Genomic DNA, 12,150 nt, shown 5'->3' with positions numbered 1-12,150 from the left:
AACTATTATTTCTGTGGCTAAAGAACTGTACAGACACACTGGAAAATGTGTCTCAGTAGCAACACATGCGGTCACCACAGACACATCAGTTCAAGTTCAGTATGTCACTGACTTGACCGGGTGTTGTGTTTTTTAGCTGGTCACATGACCGGAAGTATTACAGATGAATGGGGACGTATTTTGGGCGCCAGAAAATGTGTCAGGAAACAATAAAAATAATAATGATGAAGAGGAGGAGGTGGACGAAAAGGGGGGAGAGTAGGGGTAAGAAGAATGTTTTGTGATCTACCATGGTTTCAACCAAGAGGGAAGTTCATTGGTGGAAACTCCACTCCACTTGGAATCAGACCATGATGCGGAAAGAGCAGGGCCAGTAGAAGCCGTTTCTTCAGTTAGAACTGTGGCGTATCAGACTGACTCCCAACAGCAGTGGAATCAAAGGGCATCATTTTATTATGCAGCGCATTTAAACACGTAACAGATGAATAATAACACTGATGTAGGAGCCACAGAGTGACGCAAGGTGGAATCAATATTGCAGAGGCTTTCAGTAACAAGGTCAGTGCTCAGAGAGGTGAGCATCAATTATTAACCAGCGCCGACATCAGGTCCTTTCTACCCAGGCATGTGTTTCAGTGTTGCCGGGCCGGCAGGACGGTGCCGCTGCAGCTTCCAAAGCCCACCCTGTAGCCCTCTCCTTCACAGTGTCCTGGGGAGGGATGGAGAGTCAGAAGGTCAGTCACAGACGACCTGAGAAGTTCACTCAGGCTTCCACTGAACAACATCATTTGGATCTCAGAGGTGGATGTGAGAAGGGTGTGAAAGTTCTCACCACTGCTGCTCACATGCACTGCACTGTCTAGAAGTACTGCTGCCAAAAACCAGCAAACAACTTTCAGGTCATTTCGGGGACAGAATGTGTGGTTATTGTTCATACGCCATGTTTATGCTAGGCATAAACATGCCGTATGAACAATGTGACTGGCAGATGAGGCTTCACGAAACAGTATTGCAGGGTGAATGAAACAGTGTCCTCATTTTCAGAGGCCACTAGATGGAGCTCTTGGTTTAGAAATGATGTGAGGTTTGATTGAATTAGTGGTTCAAGTCCAAACATTTAACAGCGGACAGCGCCACCTGGTGGCCTCTGAAAACCATCTCCCAACTTGAGCCTGTTTCTTTGGAAGAGAATTCAGGCGACAGGACCCTTGACATTCAACCGCACAGTCTGTCAACACATCCACAGTGAACGCTCTACTTCTGAAGTGCTCCCTCAGGCAAGGGTCAGAGTTTCAATCCACCTGTGATGGTAACTTCATCTCCGTCCAACAGGAAGGTTCTAGTTTCTCCGCCTCCCAGATCAATAGTCTTGGATCCTCTCCACGACAGCTCCAGCATGGAACCGAAACTCTCTGGATCCTGAGGGAGCAGAAACAAGATGTTTAAAAAAAAAAACTCTTCACCACAGATGAGGGTGGTGTGGCACTCACCGGTCCACTGATGGTTCCAGAAGCCAGCAGGTCACCGGGTCGCAGGTTACAGCCGTTGACAGTGTGATGGGCCAGTTGCTGCTTCATGGTCCAGTACATGTGCTACACACAGAGGACAGTTATGACCAAAGTACTTTGGTCTGTCTCAAACTGAAAAGAGACTTGAAGCCTAAATGTATACTCCCGACAATATCTGTTCATGTATATGACCAGCCCTGCCAGAAAGTCTGGATATAATATTTAACGTGTGGATATAGAAGCAGGATGCACTGAAGTCAAGCAGTACTTTCGTGGGTGTAGGTGAGAGATATAAAGAACACAGCATGAATATGAAGTAGCGCTCTTACCTTGAAGTTTGACTTGCAGATGACCGCTGACTCAGCCATGCCTTGCCCTGGAAGAAGCAGACTCTGAGTGAGACTGTGCGGTGAAGGGAAAGTCTCACGGTGAAAAAGGTGTAAGGATTGGCTTTAAAAATTCATTTTCACGGATGGAAGAGGAGAGAGACGCGTTTCAAAAACTTAATGGACAGCTGAAGGTGTGTGTGTGGCCTTAGGTGAAAGACACACTACCTTTCACTGACACGAAGAGGTTGATGTTGAAAGTGTACGGGTCTGTGTGTTGCAGGTATGGGAGGGGCTCCGGGTCCTGTGGGGGCAATGGTGACAAAAAAAAAGCATTACTGGAACTGGAGAGTCCAGCATGTCAGCGAACTCTGTTGGAGTCTCTCCACCTGAGCTCCTTTGATCATCAAAGGAGCTCAAAAGAGTGAAACATCCACTGCATGAAAAAGGCCAGTTCTTGGGGAGGGTTTAATCCGGTTCTATTTGCTGAGTAGCAGCAAAGGGGTTGAACTCAACCCAAGACCTCTAGAAGCACCATGATCTGGTACCAGAATAAACAGGACCCCAGTATCTTTCCAGCAATTGCCTGTGGAATTTGTCAGCACATACTTGATCCGTAAACCAGTCATTTCTTGCAGGGATCCTTTCACCACTTCACATTTCTAAACTGCTTTCAGGGTAGGAGTTTTATCTGAACCAAATTTTTTTGACACTATCTTGTGTATTTGTTTTTTACAGCACCTACACCATTCATGTGTGTTTCAGTTCCGAGGAAACCCTACGACACGATGACATTCAGTCATTCTTAAGGCCCATTTACGCCCCTTAATAATGTCCTGGTAGGGATCCGGATACGGACGGATCCTTCTGCCCCAGGTCTGTGTTCATTTCCTCAATATTTCTGGATGTTTCCACAAAGCCTACGGACAAAAACCATACGGATTCGATACGTCGCTCTAATGAGACACGAAGAAGACATCAAAATGGCGGAAAGTCTCCGTCCTCCAGTGGCGTTATATTTAACTTCCTCACCGACCACCGGCTCCTACAACGCTGCCTCTGTTTCCACCTTTTGTGTAAGAGCTAAATCATCAATCCACAGTCGTGCATGTTGGTTTTGGAGTTTGTTGCTGTCATAAACATTTGACTCCAGGCTGCTCCCCCTAGTGGATATATCGGTGAACAGCAATACCAACGTAACAACCTTGAACTTCTAGAGCACTGTAAGATTCCAGCTCATGTACCTGAAGAGCATTGGGGACAGCAAATGGTAGCAAGGCCTCCATCGGAACCACCCATGGAGAGATGGTGGTACCAAAATTCTTCCCAAGGAAAGGTCCAAGGGGAACATATTCCCAGGCTTGGATGTCGCGCGCTGCAAGAGAGACAAACATAAAAGGCCTTAATGTGAGAACCGTGGGGAGGAGAACCAAAAAAGACAGACATCATTCTGCTACAAGTGCAGTATCACTGGTATCAATTTTGGGAATGCCTGCGGTGAACCCGGCACAGGCTGCTCTTCTGAGAGCTTCCGCAATGAAGCGTGAAGAAATAGCTCCATCAATTCAGTTACCAGCTGCTCACTCAGCAAAAAAAAAAAAAATGTCTCAGTGAGTGTCAGAAGTTATTCAACATGTTGGAGAGCTGAGATTAAAACTGGGACCAGAGTGGAGCAGGTTTCACTTATGCATACATTATCTACTTTTAAATATTAAGGTCTACTACCACTACAACTTCAGCGTCTGCTGCACGCTGAGATGCAATTTGTTTTCTGACTGATGCACAACGTTTACAGTGGCACAGCGGTGCAGGTGGAGGTGCAAGATAACACTCCGTCCTCCTGCAGTCACGCTGCAGTTCTGTGCCCATTTCTGGCTTCATCTGCAGAGTGGCCGCTCAGGAAAGAGTGTCACATGAAAATAGATGACTGGAGAGAGAAGTGGAAGGGGATGGATGGAGCCATTTGGTCCAGCATCGATCTGAAATAACCTGTGGGGACCGAGCAAAGCGTTTTGGATTTAACAGATGACAAAGACCTAAAGTAGGGCAACAGGAAGATTTGAACATGTTGTCGTCTCTGTCACGTTCTATATACTATAGATCTATGCTCATCGATGCACTGCCCTATCCTCCGCGTCACAACATTGAGTCTGAGTCATTTATTTCAACCTGACGCGCCTCTAACTAGTGTCTCACTTGAAACCTCTATGAGCGTCAAAGTTATTTCTGTCACAATGCAATATGAGCAAGTGACTGTGAAAGATTTGTCTGTAAACTTCCCTAAAACTCAGGAAACATGACAAAGAAGGCAAATTAGGAACTGTATGCCAAACAGTGCAAGTCAGATAAAGTTGGTTTTCCCCGCTAACAATCTACGACAGGTCTCGGTCATGATCTCTACTTTGTAAAAGATGAGAGAGTAATGTCATCCCTCCTGTTCAAAATGTTTAAGTTTGTCTTCTGTTCAAAAAAGCTACCAAGTGTTTGATACACCATGATGATTGAAACCCATCTTTTATGCTGTTCTTCATCAGTGTTGTTGTTTACCTTGTGTTATGTTTACGTCCTTTGGACATACGGACCAAGATCTCTTCCTTGTCCTAAATTATCTGATTTTTTCCCTGCTCCTTTGAGTAGTTGAGACTAGCAAATGAGTCTCAAAAATACTTAAAATTGTGATGACATAAAGAAAGCCATGATGTTTCTGCCACAGCGTCCACCGCTGCAAAGACCATGGGATTAAGAATTACAGCGAGGCCTTGGAATAAGGACATGGAACCAAACCAAGATTTGTGTTTGAGTTTCAGCTACGGAGAGGAAGAAATACTGACATTATTATATGAATGATTATTTACATTATATAGAAACAAAAATGTTCCTTCATTTCCAGACGTTATAGCATTGAAATATTATGTGGTTAGTCAGCGTTTCGTACAGCCAACCGATAAAATGTCATGGCTAAAATACTGTATACTTCAACTATAACTCAAGCACTTCAACTAGAGCTAGCTGTCCTCGTTTTCAGAGGTCAGTAGGTGGCGCTCTTGGTTTTAAAAATGATGTAAGGTTTCATTTCAATAGTTGTTCAAAGCCAGTGATTTTAGAGCCATCTAGTGGGCTCTGAAAATGAAGACACTGTTTCATGAAACCTCACCAGTGTCGTGTTTCGGTTTTTGTGTGCTTTTATTTTGTTACCTCTTGCCTGTTGTTTCCGTTTCTTTGGTTCCCTCCCTCCACAGCGGCGCAGCTGGAACCCATTTCTACACCTTGGTTCCAGTCTACACTGCCAGATGGTTGGTCTGCGTCCACCGTTAAAGTTCCCTTCGAGACTTGTCCTATCGTGGTCTTTGTTATCTTTCGATTGTGCGCGCCTTTTCTGCCTCTTCCTCGGTTTCCTTCTACTTTATTTTCTGTCCTTTTTATAGCAGCGTTTATGCTTTGTGTGAGAGTTTTTTGTACTCATGTCCTGTTTTCTATGGTTGGCTGTTTTCGTTGTTTGGGCCTCGTGAGTTTATCGGAGTGCATTTTGGTTGTCCCTGTTAGTTAGGCTTGATTATAATTCGCCTCTTTTCTGTTTCAGGTTTCCCCCGTCCCTGAGTGTTTCCCTCACTGTGCGTTTTGGTAACGTCTTTAGTTTGTTGTTTGTTGTTGTTAGTTTAGTTGTTTCCTGTATGTGCCCTGTTATTTTCTTGTTTATAAATTGCGTTAAACTTAACCTCGATTGTACTCGATTGTATTGGGTCTGTTCCCCTGAGCCACCATGACAACCAGCCCATCACTCCAGTAACATGGCGAACCTCTGTGTATCCACTCCTTCACATGACAGAATCTCAGTTTGTGCATCTCACCGCTCCAGTCGTTCATCAGCACCATGCCGAAGATGTGCTGGTGGGCCTTCTCGATGGGTATGGGCTCTCCCAGAGTGTTTCCTCCTCCAACAAAGAAGGCCTGAACAGACACAAACACAACGTAGGTCTCATCACTACACAGCTTTCATGAGAGCTAAATAAGTAGCAAGTTACCATCTCCAGTTCGATGTCCAGCTGCTTGGAAGGGCCGAACACGGGTGGTTTGGCTGCAGGGCAGACAGCAACCGTCTTCATTGGGAACTGAAGGGAGTTTACCGTGCAAAGCATTTATACTTTGATCAGGCCTCATCTGTCCCGACGGCCGACGCAGGGGTGTCCCGGAGACCATCACTGACGACGCCCGGCCGTGGTATCCCACCGGGAGCCTCAGCCTGCGGAGGGGAGTGGACAACACCTCACACATTCAATTTGCCATATTAACATGGAAAATACAGCCAACTCATTCGACAGTTTTATTTTTTACTTCTAATAAAAAATATAACTTATCATGGCTTATATATATATATATATATATATATATATATATATATATATATATATATATATATATATATATATATATATATATATATATATATACACGTGAGCAACTCTTAGGGTGTTATTGTTGGACCATTCTGAAGCGATGTGTCGCCAGACTCACCAGTTTGGCATGAGAGCGTTTTCTTTGCCCCGGAACATGATGCCCACGTTCGTGGCGTGATCTCTGGAGGAGTAGAAGTCCGTGTAGTCACCTGCGGCAGCGGGGAGAATTGCGCTTACAGAGGAAGCCAGTGCTGGTCTATAGAGGGTAAAGCGCGCCCTCTGGTGGCACGGCCATGGTTGTGCCTTCAACTGCTGCCCACATCTTCTTAACCACCTAGAGTCTTGATCATTGCGTCACTCGAAACTGGTGCTATTTCCGCACAAATACAGGTCAAACCATAATATTGAATTGACTTTGCAAATTTATAGTTCCCTGTTGCACGCACGGCTTCCACCTGTGACACTGATTTTAGGGAGAATAAACATGTTTTCAGTTGTAATTTTAAAGAAAAGTTGTTGATGCAGATGCTTATTTCCATACTAGAACTTTGTGAACTGTTTATCTTGCACCAAAACACACTGAGTCACGTCCCCTCTTGACAACAAATGAGCGACTGCTGCTGTAAACAACTCAAACTCAGCATCTTCTTTGACCTCAAGAACTGAAAGGACATCAGAGTGTCCGGTATTTAGACAGGTACTAACCACTGCAAACTAGGAACAAACCAAATTTGGACCCTGTCAGTGTGCCACAGTGTGATATGGGCGACGGGTGCATGTGGCCTTTGTTTGGACTGAGCCATGAAGGTCAGGTCCTCACAGGGTGTGGCTTACAAATAGCCGGTAACATGTTAAGATGCTCAGCTTTACAGTGCAGAACTATCGTTTCAGTCTTCTGTTCACTGGTCAGTCTGGTGAGGAGCAAGTTCATTGCAGGACAATACCGACGATATATATATATATATATATATATATATATATATATATATATATATTACTGAATCAAATGATGAATACATTTAAACAACCGTTTATTTTGCATCAGTTTGACACAATAAATCAGGATGGTGGCTGTATTAAAGTTTTTATATCACCTTATTTAAACTAAAGCTCTTTTAATGTCCTGAAAATATTTGAATAAGAATTTCAACGTTATAAGAATGTCAAGTCCATTCAGAGCAGTGGAAATCCTGGTCATTGTGTAGTGAATAACCTCCCTGAACCACAGCAAACAAAACAAACAGATGCTTTTGTTTGCTTTGGTTCAGGGATGATTCCTCCGTGTTTGTTGTTGTTGTTCTCATCCTAGCTGCCACGTGTCTTGTGCATCAGTGGGATCAGTGGAGCAGGAACTCCTGCACTGACAAAGGTTCCCTGTTGTCTGGAGAGCTAACAGTTCCATTAAACGACATTATTTTGGTAATTAAATAATCGTAATAATGTTGTAATATAAGTAATCATAATTATTATATATATATACACTGATTCTGATGTGCGAGCCAGTCAAGGTGTGATAGGTCTAGCTCACCGATCTCTGCAGGCAGATGCATGGTGGCTGCGCTCTGATGGACAAACGCTCTGGAGACACAAAGAGGCAACCTGGAATTCAAACGCTCGGAACATGCTGACTCAGCGAGCCGTGAACTCACTCACCTGTCGTGATCAGACACACACATTGACACAATGACCCTAGCTCCTTCACAGTTCATCACATCAAGATAATTCCAAAATATACTCATTCAAATGATTTGTACTCTGGGTGAAGGTAGTGAAGGGTTGATGAAGCTTCATGAAACAGTGTTCTGATATTCAGAGGCCACCAGATGGCGCTGTCTGCTGTAAAAGCTTTGGACTTGAACAGTGAATGCAACAAAGCCTCACATCATGTCTGAACAAGAGCACCATCTAGTGGCCTCTGTACATGAGGACACTGTTTCATCCATCCCCTTGAAAACACTGTATGAATCAGAATCATTTTCTGTAGTTTAAAACGGATGCTAAGCATCACTGACGTCGCTAACATGTTCCCTTTCTGGTACCTGCTGCGAAGACTGACATCATCTCTCAGCGTGCTGTCGGTGGCCGACAGAAGGCTCTTCAGGGTTGCTCTCGTCTCCTTCCAGGCCTCGAATCCCAGAGCCATGAAAGCGTTAAGGGTGGGCTGGAAATAAAAAAGATTTTAGGAGTTTAGCATTTGTGTTGTAAAATAAAAACCACAAAACGCAAACGAGTGGTCTTAATAGTAACTGTCACACTTGAGGCCCCAAACCGAAAGAAACACTTGCGATTATTTACCTTAACACTACGCTTCATAGTACCGGAGCAGTATCTTCCCACTACCACACAGGAAATACAACCTTATCCTTCAGTGTGTTTTAGTTATTCCGGCACAAATCTGATGAATTCAAGGGCAAAAAATGTAAATATCTTAACTTAACTGCGATCAACTGTTCAACAGTTTGTGTGTTTGTACAGCTATACTTAAGTGTGGGGACATTTTTACCGGACCCCACAAGTCCAAGCCTCAATTTGAGGATGAAAACTTTCAAGTAACTGGGTCATTATAGTTCGGTCTCAGTTTGGCTCAGAGTCCTGGTTCAGGTGAGCCATGTGTTTTGGATGGTTGCGTTTCGGGTGAGAGGCTGGGGAAAGGGTTATGTCAGTGAGAGGTCCCTAGAGAAACGGTGTGTGTGTAGAGGAGTGCTCAAATATACTAAATTACTGTCTGATATGTTACTGAGCCATGAGCCTCTTCTCACTTGGACGCAGTATCGCGTAACACTTCCCCACGTGTGGCTCTGGTGGAGGCCCCCGAGTGGCCCTCAGTTTCATTCACTGGAGATTCAGATGTGATGTCATGACTTCACCAGTGCTGCTCCAGTCGTGTGCGGACAGCCCACCTGCTCAAAGACACCCTGATTCTTGGACATGAGTGGCCCCTGAAAGAGGGAGAGGATGACGCTGAGGTCCAGGATCTGGTCCCCGATGGCCACTCCGATCCTGCAACGAGGCTGCGGACGCATGGATCAAACACAAGCATCACGATACACATAGATCTCACCTGCATTTCTCCACTGACATAGCGTTGAATGGAAAACCTCCGTCACAAGTTCAGAGAGACTTACGTTGTCAGCGGTGGAGAAAACGCCATATGGAAGGTTCTGGAAGGAAAAGTCTGAGTTTGCAGGCACCGGGATGAAGGACATCTTGAGTCTGGGAGGCCTTTTCAGGGACTGACTGGATGCATAAGCTCTTCCAGATGTTCTCCTCCAACCTTTGAACAGACCCTCCTCTTCCTGCGCAGCCAATCACATTCAGGCTGCAGCATCCGCCCTGATCCCGCCCCTAACCTTGGAGGAAAGTTTTGCCCATAATTATTTCTGCCAGAAAGGCGTTTGCTGCCGTTTAAATATGCATCCACTGTCTGTTAAATCAGCGCCTCTGAGACGACAAGTCGAGTTATTGCAGCGTTCAATATTAAGTTGTGTTTTGGGATTCTGTTACCGAAGTATGGTTATGGAGGTTTGCTTCTGGCAAAACTAATTCAAGGTCATGTCATGTCATTCATTCACGTTAGTTAATTGAAAACATTCCGTTGAATGACGAGACAAAAAAAAAAATTGAAAGAAATATCAGAAAATTCAATAAATCTTATCATGAGAATGAAAAGGAGTAAATATATAAATGACGTTCATTGAGAAACATGGCTTAAATAGGATGAAATGTCACAATAACAGTCACCATAGATGTCATCCTGTGGACAGACAGACTTTGTTCATACTAAAATGTGGTAGTACAGAGTAACAGCAGAATGAAATAGAGTAAAATAGAGAAAGTAAAAATGAGAAAGTAATGTGCAGGAGCAGACTTTTTTTTTTTTTTAATGATGGAGTGACATTGCATTGCTGTTTCGTCTCCACAGCAAGATTTTTTTTTTGGAACCAATTTGCCTTGTTTGTGGGACAGGAACAACATGTTTCAATTAGTGCTGTCATTCGATTAATTCGATTAATTAATTACGCCGCAATTTAACGTGTTAAAAATGTAACGCAATTAATTATGAGTATCAAACGGTTCTTCATTTTGCCTCATTTAGAGATGTGTTATACTGCTATTATTCATTTTTGAATTGCTATATTGAGCTTTAGTGCCTATTTGAGACAGCCTTATTTTATTTCAGAATTTTATTTATTTAACTGAGTCGCTGTATTTGTATTACATTTTTTAAAACAGCCTTATTTTATTTATTTAACTGAATTGCTCTATTTTTTTACATTTTTGAAGACCACTTTATTTTAGTTATTTAACTGTATTGCTGTTTGTATTACATTTTTGAAGACAGCTTTATTTTAGTTATTTAACTGAATCGCTGTATTTGTATTGCATTTTTGAAAACAGCCTTATTTTATTTATTTAACTGAATCGCTCTATTTGTTTTACAATTTTTAGGACAGCTTTATTTTAGTTATTTAACTGAATCGCTGTATTTGTATTACATTACAACAGCCTTATGTTTTACATTTTTGAAGACAGCCTTATTTTATGTATTTCACTGTATTGCTGTATTAGTTTTACATTGTTGAATAATGCACCTGGCCTCACTGGTGTGTGGATGTGCTTGACCTTTACTTTTGGAGTTCATTCATGAAGCACAGTTCACCAATAAACAACTGGATTTCAAATCTTCTCTTCTTACTGTATTAAATTGATGAGTCATGCACTGCAATGTTTTAATATCCTAGAACTCAAATTCTTTATCAGGAGACCTTTAGCAGATATGACATAAAAATGCGATTAATTACAAAATCCTGTAATTAATTTGATTTATTTTTTTTTAATTGACCGACAGCACTAATTTCAATTCATCATTTATTATTTATTGTCAAGTAAATGTAATGTAAATAAATAACAAGTCATCATCAATCACAACTACAATTTTTCTGCCTGTAAAGATCATGCCTGTAAGATCATGAAAACAAAAAGAGCAAGCAAACAAAAAAAAAACGAGAAGAGGTTTTTAGCTTTATTGTGAGTAAACTTTGTCACCGACCACAAATAAAATGCCTATTAAACTTATTTGCCTCTCTTCCGAATATGCGAGCGCTGATTGGTCAGTTTCCACAAAGCACGCCCCTGCGAATATGCCGATTGGCTGCGCAGAATGTCAGTCTTGTTGCATATCGCCCTCACAATAATTACTTTACAGGTGAAAACGATATATACAAATATATGCCGTCAAACGCGAGTGAAATAATACAACTGTGGTGAAACCCTGTTGATCGGCGTCAACGAAACATTTTAATGACATTGACTGTTATTTATATTTTTTTTATCTGCAACTCATTTAAAATGTACAATGATTCTTGTCCCAAAGTGTTTTCTAATACTGTATTTCCGGTCGTGCTGTGACGTCACATCCCTGGTGCGCGTGTGAACTGTCATCTCAAACACATGTTTCTGTTTAATCTGTGTTCGATCCACCGCAGCTTGGACGTTTCGACACACCAGTTACTGTTTAACCAGTGTCGTGCACTGGATGTCGAACTTGCTCCCAGGCAGTAAAACACTGCAGCGTCCGATGTGGAAGTAAAGCGTTTGGAATGGCGTCGCTACGCGCTGCTAAACAGGCGCTGAGGAGGGAAATCAAGCGGCGTGTCGCCTTGTTGAGTGACGAGGAGAAGCAGCGTCAGTCCCTGGTGGTGTCGCAGAAGGTACGGTCCGCCAGCACCAGTTTCTCTGTTGATAGACGTGAATACAAGTGTAAAGCATAACATATGTCATCTCATATATATATATATATATATATATATATATATATATATATATATATATATATATATATATATATATATATATATATATATATATATATATGTGTGTGTGTGTGTGTGTGTGTGTGTGTGTGTGTGTGTGTGTGTGTGT

General features: G+C 42.6%; 2 protein-coding genes across 2 annotated transcripts in view; one reads left to right on the top strand and one right to left on the bottom strand.

Moving 5' to 3' along the window:
* Positions 1-430: 430 nt before the first annotated feature.
* fah (fumarylacetoacetate hydrolase (fumarylacetoacetase)) lies at positions 431-9,490 on the bottom strand. The gene is made up of 14 exons (XM_053854572.1): positions 9,354-9,490; positions 9,129-9,239; positions 8,268-8,389; positions 7,757-7,806; positions 6,347-6,437; positions 5,977-6,074; positions 5,857-5,909; positions 5,683-5,782; positions 3,079-3,209; positions 2,063-2,138; positions 1,838-1,884; positions 1,491-1,592; positions 1,302-1,419; positions 431-709 (listed from the first exon to the last, which is right to left on the bottom strand). The coding sequence occupies exons 1-14, from the start codon at positions 9,432-9,434 to the stop codon at positions 633-635; spliced, it is 1,257 nt and encodes a 418-aa protein (XP_053710547.1). The 5' UTR covers positions 9,435-9,490; the 3' UTR covers positions 431-632.
* A 2,158-nt stretch (positions 9,491-11,648) lies between these two features.
* The window catches only part of mthfs (5,10-methenyltetrahydrofolate synthetase (5-formyltetrahydrofolate cyclo-ligase)), a 5,146-nt gene continuing 4,644 nt past the window's right edge, over positions 11,649-12,150 (top strand). The window contains exon 1 of the mRNA XM_053885791.1: positions 11,649-11,939. Within this exon, the coding sequence (XP_053741766.1) occupies positions 11,829-11,939 (111 nt within the window). The 5' untranslated portion in view covers positions 11,649-11,828. The remainder of the gene's footprint in view (positions 11,940-12,150) is intronic.

Source organism: Synchiropus splendidus, chromosome 1 (genome assembly GCF_027744825.2).
Source record: "Synchiropus splendidus isolate RoL2022-P1 chromosome 1, RoL_Sspl_1.0, whole genome shotgun sequence".
Taxonomy (NCBI): Eukaryota; Metazoa; Chordata; class Actinopteri; order Syngnathiformes; family Callionymidae; genus Synchiropus; species Synchiropus splendidus.
The sequence above is the reverse complement of the archived record's forward strand: the minus strand, read 5'-3'. Positions and strand labels throughout refer to the sequence as shown.